The sequence below is a fragment of the Micropterus dolomieu genome, linkage group LG06 (genome assembly GCF_021292245.1).
Source record: "Micropterus dolomieu isolate WLL.071019.BEF.003 ecotype Adirondacks linkage group LG06, ASM2129224v1, whole genome shotgun sequence".
NCBI classification, from domain to species: Eukaryota; Metazoa; Chordata; class Actinopteri; order Centrarchiformes; family Centrarchidae; genus Micropterus; species Micropterus dolomieu.
Window position 1 is genome coordinate 17,846,902 of NC_060155.1, and position 27,143 is coordinate 17,874,044.

At 39.6% G+C, this 27,143-nt stretch overlaps 1 protein-coding gene and 2 long non-coding RNA genes across 5 annotated transcripts; 2 read left to right on the forward strand and 1 right to left on the reverse strand.

Annotated features, from left to right (window-relative positions):
• Positions 1–8,044: 8,044 nt before the first annotated feature.
• On the reverse strand, positions 8,045–12,141 carry LOC123972880. The gene is made up of 4 exons (XR_006825492.1): positions 12,052–12,141; positions 11,508–11,611; positions 11,256–11,377; positions 8,045–9,025 (listed from the first exon to the last, which is right to left on the reverse strand). It is a non-coding gene; the product is annotated as an uncharacterized LOC123972880 (long non-coding RNA).
• On the forward strand, positions 11,534–18,035 carry LOC123972879 (spindlin-Z-like). 2 transcript variants are annotated; one of them, XM_046052613.1, is made up of 5 exons: positions 11,534–11,646; positions 12,304–12,345; positions 13,557–13,816; positions 15,979–16,212; positions 16,666–18,035. In XM_046052613.1, exons 2-5 carry the CDS (start codon positions 12,326–12,328, stop codon positions 16,869–16,871), a joined length of 720 nt encoding a protein of 239 aa, XP_045908569.1. In that variant the 5' UTR covers positions 11,534–11,646; positions 12,304–12,325; the 3' UTR covers positions 16,872–18,035. The 2 variants fall into 2 exon arrangements, with proteins under 2 accessions (XP_045908569.1, XP_045908570.1); XM_046052614.1 differs by having other exon boundaries at positions 11,618–11,726.
• A 251-nt stretch (positions 18,036–18,286) lies between these two features.
• LOC123972641 lies at positions 18,287–26,933 on the forward strand. 2 transcript variants are annotated; one of them, XR_006825444.1, is made up of 3 exons: positions 18,287–18,415; positions 21,587–21,719; positions 26,466–26,933. It is a non-coding gene; the product is annotated as an uncharacterized LOC123972641 (long non-coding RNA). The 2 variants fall into 2 exon arrangements; XR_006825445.1 differs by having other exon boundaries at positions 18,287–18,400.
• Positions 26,934–27,143: the final 210 nt, after the last annotated feature.

The following is a 27,143-nucleotide window of genomic DNA, read 5'->3' on the forward strand; positions in this document are numbered from 1 at the left end:
GGGGCCGCAGCAGTGACGGTCTAATTGTCAGGAGGATAGAGAAATCCCACAGCATCCATCACCCTCACACAAAGCACCCCCGTGTCCTAACAACTCTCTCTCGTCTTTCTCTCACCTGGGAACAAACATACCTCGGATAAGTCCTGTTAATGCAGTAAAAATGTACTGAAAGGCTCTGTGCTCAGCTTAGTGTCTAAAGAGCTTGTACCGTATGCCATATTATTTGTCTGTTTGTTGCTCACCTTGACATGGCATATTCATCTTTGTTCATATCAAGGAAGCTTTTGTAAATTTTGTGAGTTTCTTTTAGTGTCTACACAAGTTTAGATGTTGGAGCATTCATCAAATAGCCTTGTAAACAGATGATTTGTTGATATATCTTGACCAGGTACCAAATTTGGATCAATATTTGCCAATGGTTTCAAATTTTACATACTTGGGAATCAACATTTATTCTTTTATATCATATATATGTTCTATTGTAAAAATGTTTTAAATCCATTTTCAGAGGATTTAGGTAGATGGTAAAAATTTTAAATTTCATTTGCCACAAGAAATCTCTATTGTAAAAATAAACAAATTCCTTACTTTTTAATATGTTCCAAAAGCCTCCCTCAGTGGGTTATTGGAATAGATTGCAAAATCTTATCGCAAAATTTATATGGAAAAGACAAAAAACTCTAAAACTCTAAAACTCCAGCGTGATAACAGATCAGGTTTAAATGTTCCAAATTTTGAATTGTAGTACATATCCTTTATACTCCGTCCATTATCAAAATGGCAAGAGAAGTTTAAGACACCTTTGGTCCAATTAGAAAAATTTATTATTTCACTGGATACTTTTAAAGATGTGCTTTTTCAAGTTAAGTGTTTAGACCAATTATAAGCGACTTGATCTATATGCGGAATTGTGGCAACAACTTGTAAAATAAGACCAATGGGAAATGAAATACACCAATATTCAATATAACATTATACAAATAGGTGGAAAACCCATTCATTTCCCACAGCAAAACTGTGGTAATTGAAACCCTCTCAGATATCTACAACAGTGATAAATTATGGTCCTTCCAAGACCTGAGAGATACATTTAATTTAACAGGGTCTTCTTTCTTTTTTATATTTACACATGTGGGGTTCCAGTGACTCAATTGCCTATTCACTGAAATGTAGAAATAATAACAGATTTCAAAGATGGCAGGGGCTTTGTGTCACATTTTAACCAAAATATCCAGCAACAAATGGGTTGTTTTTGTGGCATTGTGACTGTATGAAACAGAGATCTTAAAAGCTTGGAGTTTTGGGTAATATTCCACTCACTTCATGTTATCATAATCATCAGCTGCTAAATTGTGTGTGTGTGTGTGGGGGGGGACCATTGCTGGAGCGGGGTACACCCTGGACAGGTCGCCAGTCTACACATAGACAAACAACCAGTCACGCTCACATTCACACCTAAGGAAAATTTTTAGAAACACCAATTAACCTAGTCTGCACGTCTTTGCATGGTGGAAGGAAGCCGGAGCACCCGGAGAGAACCCACGCGGACATGGGGAGAACATGCAAACTCCACACAGAAAGACTGGGGCAACCGACCTTCTTGCTGTGAGGCGACAGTGCTAACCACTGCACCACCACGCCGCCCCAGAGAGGGGATAATTACACAAAAAATATGTGGTTCTTTGAATGTCATCACTAATCAGAATAATTGTCATAAAAGTGAGGAACAAATTGAAGAAAGTATTTCAGTATGGAAACATGTAAAACATTAGACCACTTAACCAAGAAATCTATCTAAAACTATCAGGCCTTCAAGTTAAACCAGTATAAATAAGTGGTGAGTAATGGGAGTTAGTGGGAGCAAGGTTTGGGCACAGTGAGCTTTGAGGAAAAGTCAAACCAGTCATGGTGACCCTTTGTTCAATCTGACGTGGCTGATGTAAGAATACCACTGACTTTGGCCTAAAACCATAATTAGGTAAAAATTTTGTCCAGTGCTTCGTTTTTGACCAAATCCCTCTAAAATAATTAACATTTCCATCATCCTCAGCTGTACCTTGCGTTTAGTGATAATTAGTAAATCTCAGATTGCTAACACAGTGAACATTGGTGAACATTGTTTAATCCTGATGGTAGGACAGCCAATCATTTCATTTTACTACCTGTCTGTCTATCTCTTTATCTGCCTTACTTAAAACTATGTGCACGCACTCTGCCCATGCACTGTGTTTTGGGGGAGCGGCTTTGGAGGGAGGTCTGAAGGGAAGGGGGTGGGATTTGTTCAGTTGGAAACTTTCAAAATCTAGCTGTCTCTTACTCCATACCTAACCTAGCTTGAAAGTGGCATATTTGAGGATGTGAAAAATGACACAAGGGCGTCACTTTGTGTTGAAAAGTGGTGGGGACATTCAAGGGTTCATATTAGGGGTGTGATGAAACACTAAGTCCATGAGACGTGATAATGCACAATATTGAAGTCACGAGAACAAGACAACAAGATACTCCAATGCTATTTAGAAGAAATAATCATTGATGAAATAGGCTATTCAACTGGGGGGTCTGGGTGTCCTCCCCCAGAAGATTTTGAGCACTCTTAACTCTTAATTTCCTGCATTCTATAGACATTTTCTGCACCAATTTATGTTGGAAATAGCTAGAAACAAAATTCATGTGGCCGGTGACAAATCAGAATATAAAAATATTATTGAATATAATGCAGTAATCAGCAGCTTGTTTTTTTAGCCTAAGTTACTTTTTATGGACAAGGCAGATCTTTTTCTTCTATATTTACATTGCATCTCATGTTTTCCTATTGTGCAGGTAAACCTTTCCCAAAGAATTTTTTTTGTTATTTAACATTTCTTGTTGCAAGCTAATTTTCAGAAAACTTTTAGGAAATGCTTTCATAAAGTGGTGGGGACAAAATCAGCTATGGGCTTACATTAACACGATCTGGGACTAAATAATGATGTAAAACAGAGTTTGCATTAAAGATGTGCTGATAATTGATATAAATTAGTCAAATGAAGAAAATTGTCAATATTTTCAGATTTGTTACAACCATGACACATGTGCTCTCTTGCATTACGATCACTCCAGTGTCCCCATGACTCTTGTAGACTCTTATTAATCTAATAGGGTTCACATGTAAGCTCATTTCCTTTCTCCTTCCTCTCTCTGTTTCCATCAGATCACCGCTGCGCAGACACACACAACTTCAGTGCATGACTCAGTGCACGCTCATGCCCCTCATTGTCTCTGCTGGCGTAAATTCTCCACCCCACCATGCTGGAGAGTCAGTGTTATCTAGAATGGCAGAATACCTAGGACCTCTCCTTTCTCCTCCTCTCCTCAGATATCCAAAGTATGGTCTATTTCTGTCCCTGCGTCTCTCAGCAAAGTGCCACTGACGTCTCGCTCTGTGCACTAAACAGAGGAGGGCTGTCAGTGATGGGTGTTCAGCTGAAGATCTGCATTTAAATAATGCCTCTCCCTTTTTTTATTTCACCAGATTATGTTATGCTCAATTGCGTTTCTAGAAAAGGAGCATGATGATGAGTTTTCGAATTTGCTGTCCCTCTTTTCTCTAATTGAGAGTCATTACAATGATGAGATGTTATTTTTATAGCAATTAAGTAATGAGACATAAATGGTTATTGGGAGTGAGGAGGGAGGATGGAGTGATGGAGTGTGAAAAGGGTAAAGGGGATAAGGAGTGAAGGAAGCAGAAATGAGAAGAGGGGATTATTTACAAAAATTCATCTCTGAAATTGCTGAGTCACTAGAAGGGTAAAGCTGCAGACCAGCTCTCTTTCTCCTCCTGTCTCTTCCTCACCCACAAGCCCCAACATCAAGCTTATTCCCACTGCCACCATCACCAAACACACACTTAATGCACAAACGCAATCCAAGAGAACACTGGGTGCAGGAAGGAGGATGAGGCATATTGTTACTCCACACCAACCCTGTGGTATTGTTATCGGCTGTGCTTTCGTCATACAGACTCATAAAAACAAGCCAGATCGCACTAAACAGGGGGAAAGAAACCCATCCATTTATTTAAAACTAAATCAGCAGATTGCAGGCCTTTCAGTCAGATGATGTGTATTTGTTACATCACAAATAGGCATCATGTTGTTGTGGATTCTAGCATACGTCAGGGAAAAAAGGCGGTTGAAGATATCATGCCATTTTAATAGTCACAGCCTCTGGTCACAGATGGTATTTTGTGGATGTGGCCACAATGATGTTGCGTTTGTCTTCATTTTGTTTCTGCAGTGTGAGCAGGATGCAATGAAATTTCCTTCCCGATCAACATATCATTTCTATATGTTGTGCCACAAAACCTCTGACTCAAGGGCAAGTGTCTGAAGTGCTGGGTAGAGCTGGTGCCCCCAGGCGGGTGGCCTGGAGGCTGTTCCTGAAGGGATGAGCAGGTCTTGAGGCCGACAAGGAGGTTAGACCAAAGGGCTGAGCTGGTCCGGAGGATTACCAGGAGACAGGACGGAAAGGCGATGGTGGAAACCTTCTCGAGGCTGGCTGCAAGGACGGGTGCTAGCTAGCTGGGAAGTTGGCTGGAAGCTAGCAGGCTGAGGTGCAGACAGGGCTAAACTGCAAGTCCATCTTAAGTTTATTTATAGTTGGTAATTACTCTACCATCAATGGTAAGTTTAGAGAATACACAAACAGTCTGTGGAGTTCCTAATGGCAGCATGTAGTCACTTGAAAGTAACAATTTAATGTCTGCTGGGTCCATATTTTTGGTCAGATCATTCTGTCACAATGCTGAGCACAGACACACGAGCACAAGACAAACGCAAAACACTTCACTGGGGAAACAGGCAACATGGAAAGTCTAAGATAGTTGGAGGCTGTAATCCAAGGTCAAGGAAATCCAAACATAAATCCAAACATGGGTGGCATGCATAGGAAAACAGGGAAGAACACTCAACATTGTATGAAGAAGATAGATAATGGGAAGACACTCACTTAAATAGGAAAGGTGATTGACGAGACCCAGTGGGGTAGGGCAGGGCAACCTGATCACAACAACAGGAAGAAAAGCTACACAGCACACAACAGGAATGATCTGGTGCGTTCCATTTACCTCGGAAGTTGGAGGTCGCAGTAGCAAGTACCGTCACACCTGAGTATACAGCATTCTAGTACAACAACATGTTTAAGTTGGAAAACCAAGACTGATGCCTCTGGCCATTGTTAGCAATACCAGTTGATAATGATGCATTACGCAGTATTTAACACATACAAACACCGGAGCAACATGTCTACAGATATAAATTGGACAGGACTGTGTGTACGACTAATTTGAAGAGACACAAATAAGACAGAAGAGTGATAAACAGTATATTACACTAACATTAACATCTTTCACTACTGGATTTTAAGGTTGGGGTTGGTGAAGTTTTCACAGCTTTCCGAGACGGAAATCCCACTTAAGGGGGTGTTCCAGTTGAAATTTGTGACTTGGAACTCGGAAATTTCAACTTCCCATGTCAAATGAAACGCACCAATACATTCAAAATAAAACAGGAAATCCCAAAACCCCAAACCATCACAACTTCTGGTTTTACATAAAAAACATGTGATCAAGATATGTGATGCATTGTCATAGATTAAACTACCGAACAGTCAGACTTGAACAAATGCCCCAGTCAACTGCAACTTTTTCAAAAACATTTGTCCCTTTGCTGTTTTGCTGTTTTGAGTGTTGTCTGGTTCTGTTGTTTTCTACACATGACATTAGGTTACATTAGGAAAGTAACACATACACACACACACACACACACACACACACACACACACACAGCCCTAAACAAACAGAGCAAGGGTAGGCATCAGATTGGCTCCTATGGAATCAGCAAGCAGCATCAGCAATGAATTGACAGAGCAGCACCCCCTGCTGTTTGTTTAACAGTGACAGGATGATCACACACATTGTGAGACACTGTGAAAACACAAAAATATATTGTGAGGAAGTGAAGGACAGGAGAGGAGTCTGATGTGATACAGTATGACTCAGGGCTATGAAGTCAGAGTGGGTTTAGCAGAGATTAAAGGATCAGAACAAGGGAAAGAAAGTGTGGGCAGAAAAATAGAGAGTCCACTAAGTTCAGGAGCCTGCTGGAGAGACTACAGAGAGTACATTACTGTTACTCATCAAAATAAACTGTAATCAACATTAGAAGTAATAACTCTCTCTCTCTGGAGGATGAAGTGATCAATATATTCAATAGTGTTTAATATCTGAACGAGGAAATATAATGTTCAAATAATTTCTTAGCATGTGAGGAGTAAAAGGATAAGATGTCTTGTCGTCAGCAGACAGTGTCAGATTACATCTCCACTGCAGCTACTCTGTTCATCAATAACACAGTCCTGTCGACGTGTCTTTGAGCAAGACACTAAACCATTGCGATTTACATCCGTCACTTTAGATGGGCGTAGCAAGTAAATTACCCTTCAAATCAATTTTAAAAAGCACAATTTCTCCAGAGAAAGCAACACGACCAGCTGTTAAATTTGGAAACATTTCATTTTCAAATTTATATCCCACGAGACACTGCTGCAAATACCAGGGGGTACCTGGAGAGATTGTGGAGTGGCTCAGCTAAGTTGAAAAAAATAGGAAAACTGACTTTATTTTAAAATAATTATATAGCCGCATGTTTGTGTTTAGGAGAAAAATGGACTGAATTACAAATTGGTGTGATGTTGATATTAAAATGGCTATAATCAGTAGGTTTATATTAGGACTGGACCCATAACTACTTGTAAGCAAAAGGAGTCACTCACAGAGAAAAACAAAAGAGAATGAAACTTTAGTATTTTGATTCTCACTCACTGCATTCTAGGCCGCAGCAGGCAGCAGTTTTCAGCAAAAAGCTCTAAAAGCTCACCGCTCCTTCAGCGTCTGTATGAGACGCCTAACAAAACTGCCTATATACCTCATAAACCATAAGTAGAAGACCATATATTGTTGGATAAAATCAGCGTCAGTGCGCTTGTTTCCAAGTCTGCCCCCATGTATCCAAAAAATCACCTATTGCATGTTTTATGGCTGACTGCACAAGACATGTCTCAGTTTTGCATTGACCTGAATCAGCTGTTTTACACCAGACAAAGCAACTGAGAGTGCATGAAAACTATTTAGCAAGTGAGCAGAAAAGTCTAAATGTTAGGCTAAAAGTAACAGATAAATGTCTGATAAGTCACACCAAATAGCAGTAGACCAAGTGTAAAAGTGACCAAACCTACTGAGAAAAGAAAAGAAGAGACAACAATTCAATACAATCACTGTGTCTTGTACTGGGATATGCTGGTGTACCAGCATATACAATACACGTTGGTAAGTTTAGCATAATGTTATAGACATGAATAACATGGGCATATAAGATGAAATATAAAAGATATCACAATGTTTTAAATTGTAAACTGTACTACCTTAAGTTTCTGTCGTCCCTTTCTGGTTCTAGTGTTAATTAGAGTTGTGCATAAATGAAGGCACATGTACTCCACCTCATTCTTGGGGTCAATTGGCTGTGACAGCAAGAGCTACACAATCCTAAGACCCAATTAATGAGAGGATTTACTTATTATCACACTGACTGGATATAATTACATTAATACATTTAGTGTTATGGTTAAGTGCTTGATGGCAGATGCTATGGCCACCTTTAGCTCTCAGAAAGGGCCGTTGTTCAATGATGTAGTTATTTCTGTGGCACTTTATTCATGCTTTGTGGCATCAGTAATTTTTATTTCAGACATCTTGCTGTTATTTGTGTTTCTGAAATGCTCTACATAACAGATGGGTAGATAGATATATACTCTTGCTTCAGTCTTTTACAGATGTTGACTCCCTGCAGAAAATCCAAGACTGCTGACAATCAGACCACATAAATCACCAGCATGTGTAACCAAAAGGTATCACAGGATGGAAACACCAACCTCCATGCTAGCTGTGGGAGGTTTGACGAATAGATCACTTCATCATCACATACACCAAGAAATTCAATTATACACATGCGATCCAGGGGTGATTTATTCTCTCACAAGGAATATAGAATTTGGACTTTTGGGATTTTCATTTATTAGACTGAATATATAAAGATGGGCTCTCTGCATGAAAGGTCTAGAAAATATTATATTTCCTCACTACTGTAAGGATGACACTTCTCCTGGGATAGATGTGACCAAAAATTCTGTTGGAAAAGTAATTTGATAAATCAGACATGTGAAACATGTATCCTCACAGAAGGGGTACTAGATTTTATCTAAACATGAACTAAAGCACAGGAATAGTCAGCAGCCAGCAGAATACACATGCTCATGTGTTGTTCTGTATCCAGTGACCTCACTCGCTCAAGATGCTGTTTCGTCATGCATTGATTTGGCTCGAAGGGTTTTGTCGAACATGTTCATATTTGCCTTTTGATCCTCAGAGAGGAAAGGTGAGCTGTGATCCATCCGGACATAAACAGAACCCTGCTAATTAAAGCTGAAAACAGTCAGCAGCAGCACACCTCTTTTTTTAGCTCCAACACCCTGCTTCACACATCACAAACACACACACTCATCACAGTCAAGTTCGACTTCAGCTCCAGACATGCATGATACAGCCACGATCTACCATCCCTTTAAACCATTGATTTAACTTGCATAGGAATGTTGCTAATAATAGACATATCTAATCAATGAACACACACATACGTTAACCTTGGGTTGACTTTACAAGTCTGTAATGCAATCTCCCTGCAATACCTGACAATAACCATCAGGAGCGTCTCTCAGCAGGGTGCAGATCATTTCTGTGCAGGAGTGTGTGGATGAGCTGTGAGTGTGTCCTCCATGCAGTAACGCAAAATGGAAGCGACAGATACCTGGAAGAGCGGAAGAGTTGGAAGGAGAGGAGGAGACCTCTATTTTTGGAGATGGTATTCTCATGGCGTCTCAGGGGAGAGGGCCGCTGTGGGCTCCCCTCCTCAGATGGCAGAGCTGGAGAAACCTGCAAGAGAGGAGCAGCAGAGGATGTCAGTCACAGACGAGTAACCATGAGGATTTTGCAAATGCAATATATTTTGTCTGAATCAATAAATTCAGGGGGCAGACTGGTTTTGGGAATGAGCTTCACTCACACTCCATACTTCCTTTTGCCCTGCAAATTGAGTGACTTCCACTGATTTGAACGCCTGCTGTAGAGCATCATGGGACTAAATGTAACAATAAAAAACAACACAAAAAGCCCGCCAGCCAATTTCTCCAACATCCAGGCCTTTTCTGTTGCTGTGACAACAACAAGGACAAGAGGAGGCAACCTTGGACGCTGGACAGCTTTGTGTCGATACAACACAGGCTTCCTCATGAAGGCTGTCAGCTTTACAGCGCACCAACACTGACTCACACCTCACAGCAATTCCGTCTGCAGCGAACTGATCTGAAATATCTGTGGCCAAACAGTTTAAATCCAGAGTCATAATTTGGTTATTAGAAAGACTGAATTCAGGCAGCAACCACTCAGACCGCCACAGGTAATGTCAGACAGCAAATTTCTCTCTTTGGGTAAAATGATCTATAGATCTAACTGAGATGCCGCAGTGGATTTTAGACCATGAGTGGCTGAATAAAGATTGGTTCAATAAGTTTAAAGGGTGAGGTTAAACTGAACAAAAACACATTTACCTGTCTGTTTTTGAAGATACTTAACTTTTAAGGCAGACATACACACATCTTGATCAGGGCTGCAGCCAAGAATTTAAGTACAGGCATCATGACACAAGTCTCCTCAACATCCCACCCATCGCACTCAGAAAATTTGGACCCAACACTAATAACATCTCTAATTTACACATATCATTTAGATTATCTTCAGGAGAATACATGCAAGTTTTCCAATTTAAATTTGTTTAAAAATACTGGAAGCAGCCTATAAAACACCCACCATGTATAAGCAAAATTGTAAAATGTAAACTCCAAATCTGCCCTGGATATGAGAACATGCCCTCAGTGTCCTCAATGGTAGTTACTCTGTGGGCAAAATTAGTTTAATTATAATGACATGAATTAATTGCAAACATCAACACAGGCCATTTGGACATTTTTATTTTATTTATTTAGGTTATTTGATTGACCTGCCATCTATGTTTGTGCTACTTAATTTGTTGTTTTCAAAAAAGGGCAAGAATCCTTTTCTTCTTACAGTTTGTTTTGTTCATTACATGTGTATTATGTATGTAAAATGGTGTTTGTGTGTCAAAGTGCTGCCATTTTACATTTTACATAAATGCGAGAATGAAATATAAATAAGCGGAAAAATAAATAAATAATAGTTGAAGAAAAAATGGCTAGAGGTTTTTATAAGGAATAGAGCCACACACATTGATTTATGTGATTACTGCTGATTGCTTTGTGATTATAGCATTAACAGGAGGTTATGGTTTATGTTTTGATTCACCTCCACATCACAAGTGAGTCATACACATACAGGTGATTTGGCACAAGATAAAACCAAAAGCTTTCACCCTGAAAAGGCTGTCACCCAAGGGTACTGCATCATTCACTCTCCACACTACTCAGTACACCATCTGAAGTCTGTCAGAAGAGCCAGTGGCAGAGACTTTGTGTTTAGTATGACATCTTGTGGAGGAAATTAGCATTTCAGATACAAGAAAGGTATTTCCCCTCAGTAGGATAGCGTCACAGTATAAATGCATGTATTGTGATGTATTTTATAATGTGTGAAATAGTTACTATGCCTTTTACAAATGTTCCATATACCTTATGATTGATTAATATACACTCAAATAACACGTAAAAGTTGAGAATGCGTTGCCATACCATAGAGAGTTCATTGTCGAAGCACGCAGTTAAAACACTATAAATACATAAATAATGTCTTTCTGTGTGCTTTTCGATGTTCTTTTGTATTATAACAATCACTAATAATTTATAACAAGTCAGCTATTCTGACAATATTTATATGCTAACACAAAACCCATTCAACTATGTTTCCTTATGCCCCAAAACAATTTCAATGATATTAAAAAAATTGGGAGTATCAAATTGAATTACATATAAAGAATCAATTGTGTGAAAAGAATGTAATTTAAACCTAAAATGTAGCCTTCTGAATAAGAAACTCTGTCTTTGTCTCTGTCTTAGTTAACAGCTTTTAATAATTACCGTTTAAAAGCATGTTACCCCTAGCTTTGTCTGTGACTATAATTATTATTACTTACTTGTTCTTAGGGTGGTGTATAGGAAATAAATGTCTTGCAGATGTGTAGCCGTGGGGGGGAAAATGGTGAATGATGGGAAATGGAGTTTTGGGACTTTCTGAGCTTCACCATATCCTAAACATCTACAAGAGAACAACATGTTAATAATATAATAATATCCAATTGTTCAAAAAAATCCATAAAACAGCGGACTGTGATAACACTTTAGAGGCACTGGTTGCACCGAATAAAAAGGAAGCACATCACACTGACTTCAAATCCCAGAGTGCTTTGAGAGCTGTGACTTCCTTCTGGTAGTTGTAGTTCACAAAGGTCGTTTCCGTCTATCTAGCCAGCATTAGGTGGTGGAATCTGCTCTGCAAAGACAAACACATGTGAAATTATTGATCAGGTAGGGCAAACAGCTTATTCTGCCGGCTCCCGCCTATTGATCTTGTCGATGAAATTGTAAATGTAATTTAATTTCCTATGGTAAGTCCTTATTTTACCCGTCAACGTAGAAGCTACAACCAGTGTACAAAATCAGCGCTTACATGGCGATGCATTTCCTTTTGTTCAGCTAGCTTATGTGTTGGAATACAGAAGCTAAATTCTCAGAAATGTTACTCATTTAAAATAAACAGTGACTGAAAGGATTCATTGACGTAAGCTAACGAGCTGTTTCCAATTTTAGACACACTGTAGCTGCACATTCCGGCGACACTTGACACGTCGACATTTATTCAGCTACTATCGGTGAAGTTAGACATTTATCAGCCATATGGTTAGCTGCATAAATATATAACCTGTAACTTACTCTTTATTAGCTTTGAGCTACGTTAGTTAGCATTAGCATTAGGCTTGTCGCAGTTAATGTTGTTTACATCCGGTACTGCGGGTTGGCGGCTTCGCACGGCTGTGGCCCCATATTCAGACCTGCTGTGTAACACGACTCTGTCTGCTGCTCATTACATGCTAAATAATATTTGGATGATGTCAGTTTAGTGAAGAATGTAAGCGTCAGCTGGTCCTGTCATATTCACTAACCGAATTGTCTCGTTTCTCACAGGGTTGTGTGAATTTATGGAAACATGTCAAAGAAACGGGGCAGGTAGGATCTTTTGACCCTGGTGTATTATTGTATATGACACTGTACTTCCCTATGCACCTGGAATGACACAGCAAGAAATACTCTAATCTCTTACCTAATCACTTTTATGAACAACTTTAATCCAAGAGTTCATTCAACCTCAGTCTAGTGACTTTAAACTTGGATAAAACATTATCCCGAAACTGTATGTACACTCTATCTATCTATCTATATGGCATGCCGTTTAGGAAATAATATATATATGAAGTTTGTCCGTCCTAATATATGGAATGGAAGTCTGAATATATTGAATGGAATATATATGTGTTTGTAATATTAGGTACCTGCTTGTTTCAGCTCTGGCCTTTGTTCTTGATGATAATTAAAAACAATGTTATGTGTGTTTGAGCTGTGTTTGTCAGCACAACAGAAGCCTGTAATGATAAACCTGCCAACAGATACTGTTAACTAAATTAGCCTGATCTGACAAAACTATTTTAACTTTCATTTTACAGTATTAATGGCTCAGATAAAGCATCATATTGATTGTTTACTACCCACACCTCAGCGCACAGTTTTCCTGCCATGGTCATATTAGACCAGAGACAAGTCAATAAGTACAACTGCTTGAATCTGCCTCTATGAGTCTCACAAATGCTCAAAGTTCCGCACATTCTCACTTTTGTGCCACATATTTCAGTAAAATGCAGAGCAAAGGTGATTTAGATGAATCCGCACCCCGCACCCGTATGACGAAAGCCTCAACAGTATATGACAGCTACAGTAGGATTTGTGCAACTGCAATGATGAATTTGAGAAGATGTAACTACAAGTTTGCAACTCCTGAACTTCTATTTTTTCTCTGTTCCTTCGAATTTACTGATACACATGCATGACTGTTTTTTTTACAACTACAAATTCCACTGTCCCATGTGCTCAGTTGTTTTGCTCAAATAATACCTTCATACCCATCCGCTGATAATTTTCATATATAACAGATTTACAGCCTTGTGTGCATATGTATCATTTCCGTTCTCATTGTTTGGAGCAGCAGTACCAATTTGGAACTGTGGATGACTTAAATTTAATTTCATATCTTAAAGATCTCCTCAGTCAAAACAAATAACCCACTAATACTGATTTGAACAGCTCATTTAGTACTTCAAAAAGTTTATTCTTCTTTAGATCTACAACTAATATTAATATGGATCTTATTCCCTCTCTGTTCACAGGAAGCGTAGCAGTGGAGAGCTGAGTGAGAGCTCTGCGTCAACCCTGAGCCCAGACCCTGACAACCTGCTGGGCCGTAGGATTCAGCACACCTGGAGGGAGAAGGGCAACGTGACCAAGTGGAAAGGCACTGTTCTGGAGCGCCTAACTATGAACAGCTCCCTCTACATGGTTAAATATGACGGCTTTGATTGTGTGTACGGCATAGAGCTCTTCAAAGATAACCGGGTGTCCAACTTGCAGGTGTTGTCAGAGAAAGTTGGTGAGTGTGACCGTGTCTATCTCTAATTGTGGACATATTTTTGCTTTGGTTGTGTGAAACAGTAAAGTATTGAGAAGTGGTGTTTTCTGGCCATTTTAAAATGGTAAGTACTTTAGTCACACTTGTACATCAGTGATCGCCTTGAACAACACTATTGTGGCCTTTTCATAGGATTTTCTGTTTGAAGCTTGAGTTAGTGTTTTTCTCATTGTCTATAGTGAGGTGACTATTGTCGCTAACTACCCAGTTCTTCTTTTGTTTATTCTGTATGCCCCAACATTGTGGGTGACAGAATTATTATATTATTATTAATTATATATTATATTATTTTGTGTCTGAAATCTACCAGTCACTTCCATATTTTACAAGCATTTGGCTGGTGCTAATTCCACACCATGTTTATCCCAATCTAAAGATACTGGACTTTTTTTGTGTGCAAAGAATGTTATATTTGACAAACTGTCAATTTTTATCCTGGTCAATTTGAAAAGGTTTATTTACTTCAGTGGGCTACAATAAAGTGGCTATTGAACAAATCTGATAGTCTGTAAAGAGTTTTGCAGAATTTATTGGAGCTTTGTCAGAATTGTAAGTCAGGCTGAAACAATTCATCGATTAAATCAATTAATTCGATTACTAAAAAACAGAGACGCAAATTCTTTGCATCGATGCTTCGTTTAATCCATATAACTATATAGCACACTGTTTCGCATGGACATTTAGTCTATAACTGTCACACATTGCGCTTACACTGTGTGAAGACGATGTGATTATGATGGCGCTGTTATAAAGTGGAGGAAGAGAGAGAAAATAGCGAGGGCTGAAGAAGAAAGTGTCCAAAGTATCCGATTATTTCAAGCTAAAAGAAAACAACAACTCTGTAATGTTACAGTCCGTCCACCGTAAAACGAAACTTATGTGGCCTACCGCAACAGCACGACGGCACCTGGGGCCATATCCAGGATATCTTCAAGCTATCTGGCTTAACTAACTCTAACAATCATGGTCGAGATAAGCGGTACCATGAAGCTGGTTATCAACTCGGTAACTCAACCCAGGGTTTCCCAATCCAGCCGTGAGCGCGTTCACATAAAAGATGCGGTGTTAGCATCAGATGACCAATCGCAGACATGAACAAGTCCACTGGCATCATCAGAACGTCATATTTTACAAACAAAGAGCAAACTGTAACGATACAGAAATATAACATGGTCTAAGTAATACAGCTGCAGCTGACACATGCAGGGAGACAGAAAATCACTGACAGTGTGAATGCCTAAATGAACAGGCATAGTCTAATAACAGTGCGTTGATTTGATGTGTTCTTATGAGCTGAGTGAAAATAGCAGCCTTATTCTTTCAGCTCGGCTGTGTGTCGGTGTTTCCACATTAAAAGACTCAGGCACTGAATAAGTGGTCTTCCACCTCACTTTAAAAAACTTCTTGTCACTTCAAAAATGAGATTAATTCCTTTAACAATCAAAAGTGTTCCAAACATTGTTCTAAATTAACTTCACAAAGCAATAAAATGAAAAATCTATTCATGCCATAAAATGTGCTCAAATAGTGGTTGAAAGACTAAATCTCAACATTTAGGCTACAGCCCACAAGGTTTTCTCTGTATCACTGCAGCAAACATAAAGCAGCCTATAAAACAGTCTGTGGGATTTCCTACAGATGGTGATGTCATTTTCCAAGTGAGCTGATTGGTCAGTAGGTGGTGTTTTCATAGAGTTGATCTCTTATCTGGAACATAACCTGCTCCGGAGCAGGTTAGCCATTCAGCATAAGTTACCATGGCGATCTAACCTGGTAAGAAGTGAACCACTGTCATGGTACTAAAAACTCAGGGTTAACCTCGAAGTTACCTCCATAAGCTCAAATCCTGCTTCGTGGTACAGGCCCCTGATCAGAAAGCACCTGGTGTTATGCCAGCAGACCACAGAAGGTAACAGTAACAGCAACTTTAGCATTTAATGACGTCGTGCTTCTTAAAATATGCATCGATGAAATAATCTGTAGAAGCTTTGAGTACTAAAATCATTAGCTGCAGCCCTAATTGTAAGATAATATAATATTTTGATGTCCTCATACACTGTGTCATCTGGGATCTGTAAAGTTTTTCCAATTAATGGGCTTACCAAAATTTGTTCTTTCTGCAGTGAACAATAAGATCAAGGTGCCTCCCGGGGCGGAGGAGCTGGTGGGCCGAGCTGTGGAGCATCTGTTCGAAAAGGAAGACGGTGAGAAAAATGAGTGGCGAGGCATGGTGCTGTCCCGAGCCCCAATCATGACCCACTGGTATTACATCACCTACGAGAAGGACCCTGTGCTGTACATGTACCAGCTGTGGGACGACTATAAGGACGGAGATCTGCGTGTCCTGCCTGAATCAGGTATAGCCACGAGAGCTTTCTTGTTTGTGTTCATAAAACTGTCAGTGTTTTCAGATGCTCCTGGAAAGGTGGGAGTAAGAGAACAGGACACATTTACATAGTCAGCATTACAAAACACTCCAATCTCCATGCTGCCTTTTTTTTTTGGACATTTTTATACGGTTTCTCCTTGATTCAGTGGTGAGATAGTATGTTATATTATGGACACTCTTATCATGAAGACACAACACTATCTACAAGAAATTGTAGGAAACTAGCAGATTTGATAGATAAACTGGGGCAAGCTCTTTGGTAGGGTTTAAGGCGAGGGCGTTGTTTTATAGATAATTATCTCATCGCTGCAGTTTGTGTTGCAAATGTTTAAACTTTGGCTGCTAAAAAATGATACTGTATAAGAAGAAATTTTCTTTCGCTTACTTATGTGGCTGTTTTTTTTATCTGTCTGACATCCAGAGAACAAACACCTGCTGCCAGCAGACAGGAAGCCGGGTGAGGAGCCAGAGAGCCTCGTGGGTAAACAGGTTGAGTACGTTACAGATAATGGTCTAAAGAGGACGGGCTTGGTCATCTACCAGGTCCCAGCTAAGCCCACAGTATACTACATCAAATATGACGATGATGTCCACATTCACGTCTACGATCTGGTGAAGACCACCTAGTACTGACTGTCCGGTTTCATCTTCAACTACTGGCTCATCTCTGACCTGACTAGTCTTTATCTGTTTAAGTGTTACAGATTTCAGCTTATCTCCAGCGGGAGGCGACGTGCCGAAGATCAAAGGCCTCGTCTTTTTTGGGGGGGGGTTGGGTCTTTTTAATGTTTTTGGCCTCCAGAGGCTTCTTTCATTCTTGCATTACAAGACATGTTGGTTTTTGATTCTCAATTTTGTGTTGACCTCGATGCGTGAGCATTAGGTCCTTTTCAATGTAAATAAAGCAGGTCTGAGACCAGTCGTAATGCCCAGCAGAAATGGAGCTAGAGGTTTGTTTTGGTTAAACCACACTTGTATAGTGCAACTTTAAATTCATACTTTTTGTAAGCGACGCATCAAACTAAAAGAATTCAGCTTTCTTACCTATACCTCTGTGTTTTACTCGTAATTCATTTCACTTTTATATGCCTGTGCTATTTATTTCATTTGGAATACCTGGCTGCTGGTAACATTTTGGCAAAACCTGTCTGCTGTGCTCTGTGTGTCTCTGGGTTAGGCCTCAGTTTGTTGGATATAGAAAAAGTATTCATTCACAGCTCAGATGAACTCAGATTTCAGTTGGAGTGTATAGGCATCGATGAGACTTAACTGTCTCGAATCGTGGATAAAAAAGAGATTATCCTTTAAAAAGTCATGTATCATATTTCTGTTCTGATGCATCATGTAAACTGCAAGTTTTCTACGTTATAATAATATATGAAAAATACTGATGTTGATGTCAAGTTGTTTCAACCGTGTTTGTGCTACACACTATTTATGTAGTTCAAATTGGCAACCAACATTGTTTAGTATTTCGGATTGAAGTCTTTATTATTTGCCAAAAATGAAAAATGTGACATGATATATTCATGCCTCAAAATACTGTTCATTGTGACCCTAAATATGTTTTGTTCTGTAAATATAATCTGAGACATTTTTATGAACATAAAAAACAATCTGCTTGAAAAAAATGTTCTCGTCCATCCATCCATCCATCCATCCATCCATCATCAACCGCTTATCCTGCGTCCAGTTATTGTTAAATGCTGTTTGTGTCACTGTGCTGGATATTTTGTTCATTCAAGTAAAAATACATTAATTAAATCAAATAAACACATTTTTGTCAGATTAGGTACATGAGTGACTCCCTATAAGTTGTTTATGTGAAGCACTTCATAAGTTATCTATGAAAGAGGTCCTGTTTTACAGGTAGTAAAACAAACAATGAATTATCATAGTGATCTGAAAAGGTTGACCTTATGACCTCTAGTTTTATCAGGGTTGTGATTTTTCTGGATTAATCCGGAAAATTACTTTTGCCAGTAAAGAGTAATGTTACGGATTACTATTTCCAAAACAGTTGTATTATTACTGAACGCACCATCCCTGACGTGAATGCGCGACCGCACTGCAGCTCAGCGGCACCGGACCTTATGCTGTTAAAGTCAGCTGTTAGCCAAGAAGCTAAAGGACAACTGGAGAACAGACAGAGAGAGGTATTTGCGACAGCTGTAAGTAACGTCATTGCAATTACTGTGTCACAGTCTAATCTGCGAAGAACATTGTCGTCCGTTGTAAACTTTGACCAGCAAACAGTTCTACATTTTACTAATGCTAACACTACATATACAATGCTAATTGATAGCATCAGCTAAAGCAACACAGCAACGTGAAACTCAGAGAGAAACTCCGGCCGCTGCTGCCAGTGATGCTTGGACTCATCGGGAGAGAGTGGCGTTATAATAGGCTATCACTCAGTAGTGGGCCTATGTAAAGTAGCTAATATTACTTTTTTATAGAGTAGGTCTATAGCCTATGCTAAGTAACTAGTAGGTAATATTATTTCTGAGTAACTTGCCCAACACTGAGTTGACAATAAGGAACAGAAAAATTGGGAATGTTTTGATTATTGCTTGTTAGAGGCTATGTCTAATGTTTTCTTTGACTTTGTTGTCTATTGATCACTCATGTAGCCTAACAATAGACTTTGCTGTGCGAGTGGTTGCTTTTTAAGTCGTCCTTATGTTAAAGGTTTTGGCACGTTATTAATTAATTTCTTGTGAAGGGTTGTGACAGGGTTTAGGCTATATAAGGCCTTTTCACACGGGTCGCTTTGCGCTCCTCATCAACAGACAGGCAAACGAGCGCTCCGGGAGGTAACCATGGCAACGGCTTCTGTGTGACTCCCGTAAAACTGTCGCGGTCGTTCTCGTCTCACGCACACGCCCGCCCGCTGCCAGAGCTGAAATGTCAAACGTTTTCCTACAGTTTATCAACAGATAGAGACTGGTCAGCTGTTTGAGTTTCCTGAAGAATACGTGTTTCTTCACCAGTCAGGCCACCAGGTCTTAAACAGGCAACAACCTTTGCTGCTGTCTCTTACTCATGAAAAATCATCTATTAACTTCAACTGAACTAATCTGAAAGTTGGTAGTTACATTATTTAGTTATAGACTCAATTATTTCATGTTTCATGTTGCACATTTAGCTGATGAAGTTTGGTAAAAATGAATACAAAAAAATTATTATTATAGAGAGGTTGCGATGGGGCAGTGGATTAGACCCCTGTCTTTGATTCCCACTGCAACACATCCATTAAATAAGTTATTGTCATGGGTGCTGCTTTACCTTCCATGTTAGAGCCGGCGCCAGTTTCATCGGGGTGTTGGGTGGTCTCAGTATATTTTCCTGCTTTTTTGCCCTTTGCCAAACACATTCCTGTTTTATATCTTTATATAATGCTGACATAGTGCCACAACTGACTGATTCAGAATGTGGATATATTATTCGAAAAATGTGTGTATTAACCATGCAAGTGGATTTCAAAATCTAAACAACATATAACATGAGCTGAGAGATGTTTTTCCTTGACCTATTACTCAAGTCAGCAGATGGATATTTTGAAGAAGCTGCTTGAATTTAGACCAATATTTTTATCTTCATCTTTCAAATGCAATGGTAATATACGCTTTTATATATATATATATATATATATATATATATATATATATATATATATATATAAACATTAAAAAAGGTACAATTAAGTACGAATTTGCGAGAGGTGAGCATACTTGACATGTGTGAGGTTCCAGCATGCAGTGCAGTGTGATTTTTATACCTGTAAAAAAAGTAAGAGACTGTAATTAATAGACTGCTTTGATGCGACTTTGAAATTGTCACCAATCTTTTTTATTCTTCTTATTAAACAGCTTGATTCTGAAATTGACACTTTAGCTTTCCATGCTAGCAGTGAGACAAAAGCTGTTACATGTTTGAGGGGCTCAACAACAAAAAAACAAGATAATATTGGTCAAAACCAGACTATTAGACATTGAATAAAAAGAAAAAAAAATCTTAAACAGGGCTGGCGATGGCACAGTAGATAAATGCCTTTGGTGTGAGAGACCTGGGTTCGATTCCCACTGCAGCACATCCACCAATGTGTTCCTGACACTTAACCCCTAGCTGCCCCAGAGGCGTGCGACCTCTGACATACATAGCAATTGAAAGTTATTTTGGATAAAAGCGTCAGCTTAATGAATAAATGTAATGTAAATGCTGTGTGTTTTGCTTTAACAAGAATACGTCTATAGCCATGCAGCTTTATGAGGCTGTCACGGTGGCGCTAAATGCTAACATCTTCACAATGCTGGTGTTAGCAGGTATTTTTGTCATGGTCTCTGTGTTATTTTAACATGTTGGCGTGCTAGCATTTGCTGATAAGAACACAAAGAAGAACACAGCCACAGCCACTTTAGTTTTGCAGATATGTGGTTATAAACAAATGTATTGGACAAATAAAAAGTTTCACCTAATGATGCAGATGGCACTAACTGAAAAGTCAGAGGATCATCAAAGTTCATCCTGAAGGGGGGCCTTGAAAATACTTTATGTATCCAATTTCAATCAATCTATCTAACAGTTGTTGAGACATTTCAGTCTGGATCAAAGCTGTGGACTGACCACCTGATGTTGCCATCCCTAGATCCATGCTGCATGGCTAAAAACAGGTTGTTGCAGCGAATGCTTAACAAAATGAATAGTAAATCTGCACGCTATGCTTTATAAAGTTGTAGCTTAACTAACTCAACATTTTCCCTCTAGTTTTGCTGCTTCACTTTTTGTAGCCTATTTTAATCAGATCCCTGATTAGCTTCTGTATTTAAAGGCCAATGAAATCAGGGGAACAGAAGCTATTAAGTTACACAGATAATTTAAGATACAGCAGTAGAAACTATGTAAAAGCTGAACATTTTCATAATCCTTATTGATAACTTTATTACTCTTATTTCTGCCCCATAAAGTAGGCTACTAAGATGCAGACTACATTGATCATGCAAAAGGCTTCTGTTTTGTATTGAATTATTTTTTCCTATTTTTTGGTAAATACACAGATAATAGCTGCAGTTATCTGTCCTACAGTACTGTAAATTATTTATCATCAACAAAATGTTACTAAAGATGACCCTGCTTAGATATTTGTAATGATTTAATGCCAAGCACAATCTGCCATGAGGTGGAGCTTATGTCTGATAACAGGGTTGAACAGTGTCTGTTCATCAAACGTCAGCTCTGCTTTGATGAGGAGCAGATGAGAGACATGTTCTCTCCTGATTCCTGCTCCTCCTGACCACACATGTAGCCACATGCTGACTGCTGACCGCCTTTCCCTCCCCCAGAGTCCCTCCATGGTGCCAGGGTGCTGGTGACGGGTGCCAGTACAGACAGCCGGGAACAGTTGGCATACCATCACGCCAGGCTGGGTGCCCAGATAGTAATAACAACTAGGAGGGAGTGCATGCATTACACAAGGTCTGTGCTCTTGAGAATGTGTCTGATGCAATTTGTCACCTGTTGTGCACTTCCTTTTACACATCAATCACTATTTTCTACCATTTTCTTTCTTCATTAAACCATCTGCCTGGACTCCTGGCAACAGCTTTTATTGGTCAGACATAATAATTATAAACCCAAGTATCTTTTACTGTGAATACATCTCTTCTCACAAGGTCAAAGTGACTTCTATTTTTAATTCAGGCAAAACAGGAGAAATAAAGGACCATATATGCCTGGTTATTGCTTTGATCATGTGTGACTCTATATCCGTCCTGTGGGTGGCAAAAGTGCTTGGGGGCCCAAATAGGCTGGACAACCACATGTAACGAGGCATGTTTTGCTCCCTTAATCTCTTTCTTCATTCTTCAAAAAACAAAACTGATCATACCAGGGATATTACAAAATGGTCAGCTGCCTCAGTAGTTGTTCATTTATTTCTTTCACACAAGAGAATAGGGCTAATTCAGGGATCATGTTTAAGCTCTGTATGGGGCTAAAACAAACAGTAAGTCAGGTACCGTTTGTCAGCTGTTTATGAGCTCTATGAAGAGAGACTTCTTTGTGCATAACACTATTTATACACTCACTCAAACATATGAAAGGCTGTTATTAGAGAATCCTTCCCTCTGTTTTGTCTGTGAGTTACATTATTACAGGACCTTCCTGGAAAACCTTGAAACTTTCTCTGCATTCTTATTGGCCAATAAAAAAATGCACTTGACTCTTTTGTGTTGCTTAGCAACGTCAGCCAGTCCCTGGTTTTTATATATGAAAAACCAGCATGCTGCCAATCTGGAGACTTACAGGGTGCAGTGTGAATGAGACCAGCCTCCGATGCATTTTTAATTAAAATGTTGCAGGCTTTTCTGAACAACAGGGGCTGTAACCATTGTCTGGGATCGTTATTAACAGAAGATGGCGACATGATTGATTTTTATGTTTAGTGTCAGTGGAGATGAAGATGATTTGTCATTCAAATATAACTTACATGTTGGTTTTATGCTTTGGATTTCAAAATTTAAACAATCATTAATTTGTATTGATCTTAAACTGTTTTACGTAAATACTTTTTTTAAAGACTGTGCTTTTTTCATTTTAGGTGGGTCTGACTTTTCTGTTTAAAGTAGCCTATTTGCCATGCGTAACAACCATGGGGATCCTGTCAGGTCACTCATGCAGGTATCCTGGTAACAACAGAAAAAAAGATTGAGAGAGTATTTGTGATCTGTTTTCAGAATTGGTAATGTCTAAAGCCTAAAGTCTTTTCCATCATGTTCATCTCAACCTTTTAAATTCCCTTTTTTTTATAAATGTTTGGACAAACCTCTATAGCTTTTGACATTTTGTGTAAATTTAAATAGGCTACAACTGGTAATATATGACATAACGCTGAAGCATCTTGATTATGTGGAGTGATTTAAAGTCTTTAATTGTACATCTGAGTCTGTTACTATGTGTTTTTTTCTGTACTGGTAATTTGTTTGCATGTATGTGAACACAGTATCAGATGTTACACCAGTACTGGAGCAGACAGCAGGATCTATCGGTCTTGTGTTTTCTCTGGTGTGTGAGCATTTCTCTAAGACTTCGTAGTGACTGTAGATATCTTACATTTGCTCAGGTCTGTTTACTGATATTAATCAAAGCTCAGAGAAGGCCTGGCTCTGCATCCAACCCATAAGCAGTCCAAATACTGGCAGTGAAGTGTAATAAAAGGAAAAGAAACGTGCAAATGGGATGGATACTGTGTACGAGACTCATTCCCTAACTATTTCTGATCCTAATGGGTTCCTAGTGCTGCCACTACAAAAAGTTCACACTAAATGCTTTCTTTGGCACCATGAATAACAATGTGTTAGTCAGGTCAGCCTCCCAACACTTGTTTTTAATAATTAGGATGATTGCCTATATAGTTTTAGGTTTCCTGTTATATTTGCCGTTTTGTGTGCAGTGATGATCTCTCCTGCCAGTTGCATACCAACTCTGGGAAATGGACTTTTTTGCCCCTTTTTCATTCACGTGGTCACTCAAACCTCTAACACATACTGAATAAACTACTAAAGTACTACATGAACTAAGTGCTAGTCCCTGTCCATTACAGTATCTGAGGTAGCCACTTGGAATTTAGACCCCTCATATAAGACGGATCATGTGTATCCGGTCCTCTAAGTCCTCAAAGTGTTGCACACAGTAACATGTTAAGTAAGACTTTCTGGCAGCAGGCCATCTCATTTAAAACATCTGAGTGAAGAATGGAGTGTAGTCAATAGGACACAAGAACGGGATAGAGCAGACTGCTTTTCTTGTCTTTTTTTTGTCTTTGGGGTCTCCCCAGCACCTAGTGTGTGTTAGTGTATGTCTTGGTTTCAGATTCAACCATCAAGGTGGTGTTGATGTGAGAAAATGCAGGAATACACGTAAGAGGTTTTACATTTGGGTTTTATTTCATTGTTGTATAAGGATAGAAACAAGGTCCATTGCAGATTAATTAATGAACAATGAACATTTAGATTAACAGTTACATTTATGTAGCATAACTTGACAAAAGTGGTGTTAAAAATAAAAGATTGGAAAGGAAGTGAAATGAGTAATACTGGGTTACTTCAGTGTGTTTTGTACAAAGTGTACTGCTGTGTGCCATTATTACAGTGTTTCCCCAAGGCTTTGGAGCAGTTTTCATTGTGGGTGATTCAGTTCCATGAATATCTCTGCTTTTGATTGCAATTTTGCTAGTAATTAACATTGCTGAACATTGAGGCTATACCAAGTCACAAAAGGGCGATACAGGCGGGGATGAATCAGAACATTTTAAGTGCATTTTTTTAAGGGCAGGTTTCATGTAGTTGCAGCTGAATAAACAGGACAACTCGGTTACAATGACACCACGGAACTATGGACAGACTTCGATTTGAAGAGCCGTGCAGGTTAAAGCTGACATAGACTGAAGAGTACTGCTTGTGCTGAGAGGCAGACTGGGACTTGTTGTTCTTTGATCAGCGTCACAACAAAATCACTAGTCTTCCACTCAGCACCATCAACACTTTGGCAATGCATCCTCTCATTTCTGTTAGGAGCTCCACATCTTCTGCTTCAATCTGTAATGAAAGGAAAAAGAGACAACATTGTATCACCACGGGGCCTTGGAGCACTTAAGTTTGAATCCTTCCTACATTGTACTGGTGTTAAACATGATATATATTGAGTTTGCATTGCCACCTGCGCAGCATTTCAGAATGCACATGTGTCACAGGTGTTGCAGAGCATCCGACCACCGGCTAGAGGTTGAGAGGTTGTGAACTTTTGATGTCGGAGATGGAAACACTACAGCCAATTCCCATTTCTGTGTTTCCCTCAATGCGTTTCTCTCTGAAGCCTGTTGACATTCCATCCTTCCTTTGTTGTTGTAATGCCAACCTTTCAGCTCCTCTCAAAAGAGGGAGACATGAGGAGGAGGGGGGGGGGAGGAACAGAGAGGATCACAGCACACCACTTAGAATAAACGCTGTTCACCATATGCAATGAACAGGAACCCTAAGCTGTGCACAATTTTCAATTACACCCTATTTAGATGGAGAAAAATGGAAATACGAATGCAGCGCATCAACTCAGCGATTTGTGTTTCCTTTCCAGTAAGTCACATTTGGGCTGAAAGAGATAGGGAGAGAACAGAGACAGACAGATTGTCCTGCATCTCCAGTATGTTTCTGAGCTGGTAGCTATGCAACAAGACTGGGAGTCAGTGGAAGAGGGGGATGGGAAGATGGGGACAGTTTAGTGACAGGAAGGAAAGGAGGAGGGAAGGAAGCAAGGAAGGATGGAAAGGGGGGGTCCTTAAGTACAAACTAGAGAAAAGAGGAGTGCTGAGAAGAGACAACACTCAATTTGGACCAAGCAGAGACCCCAGAAGAGATAGTCAGTAATGTTCTCTGGGGCCATTTTAATATAGTATTGATTAAAAACAAATTACTTAATTTTGCTGCTGCTCTTGCAGGCTGACATTCAAGCAACTGCCACTCAAAAACCGCTCATTCAGTTTCCAAACAGCAGGGACATTTGAATGCTGACTATTCGGATGTGTTAATATGCACTAGAAACTTAACATGATTTTTTAAAATAAGCTATAAAAGCGGCAAATAAAGCTGTCATTCCGTCCAGCTCGCAGCTAAAGAGAAACGAGTAGCCCTCGACGTGGGAGCTGTCCAGTGTCTCGGTGCTGAATGACGCCCTACTTTCCTCCACGTCCATCTCCTCCTCAGCATCTCGCCTCGATTCCGGCCCGGGAAAAAAAACATGCCACCTGTTGCTGCACCGAAGTTTGCTCTCAGGAGGTTATAAAGCCGAAAAGACCTACGATATCCGACACATATGATCTGCAGAGACCCTGCTTCTGGTCTAAAGTGAGGTCAATTCTCCTTTTTTCTCTCTCTCTTCTCAAATCACGGCAACATGACGACATGATAAACATTCCCAAGGCGAGGCAGTAAGAGGAGGAAGGGGTTGTCATTTAATTTCCCGTAGACGCAGTCGGAGATTTGAACAGCTATTTATGTTTTTCTTGTGTGGCTCGAAAGCTTTATGCTTCATAATTTGTGTTTTTCAATCCTGAAGTGAAAAAAAGGTGGGAAAGGTAGCTTATTTATTTATTTATTTTTTAAGCGAAAAACATTGCAAACATGTGAATATCCTGCATATAAATACCCTAACCCTGCCTTCTCTTAATAGCAGGACAAAGGCTGTAAGTGATGGACTCACCGTGTGTCGACGGGAACAACAGGTGATGCCGACATAATGGTATGCCAACACTGAGCTGGATGAGTAGCTGCGTCTCTTTCCCTGTTGGGTTTTTCTGTTGAAATCAGCCACGATCTAAGCTTGTGCGCCCTCCCATCTGAGCTCCACGTAATGGTTATCGTGATGTTACTGGGTAGGCTGGAGGAAGATGGATCAGTGTGTTTATATACGTCTGCTGCTCCGGAGAGGACAAGGAGGAGGCGGGACGATATGGAGTGACGACTGCGCGAGGAGGCCAATTGACGTTGATTTTTTTTTTTTTTCAGACCTTGTTAAGGGTGCGGCCCAAACCCAGCAGCCAAATTACATTATATGAAGGTTAAGGGTGCATATGGATTAAACATATGGAGGCAGAAGATGTATGGCATTAGAAAATGCCCCGTTCACTATTCAAGGAAAGGGTGTTTTTGTGTGTGTGTTTTTTGCACCTAAAAGACCTAAATCAGTGCAGTTTATCCAGCGCGCAATTTTAAACACCTCACACACACACACACACACACACACACACACACAAAACAACCCCTAAATTGATATCATGTGTCTCAAGAGTGTAAAAGACCTCACCTGAGCCTGACTGTGTTGAGGAGCACGGATGCAATTGAATTATAC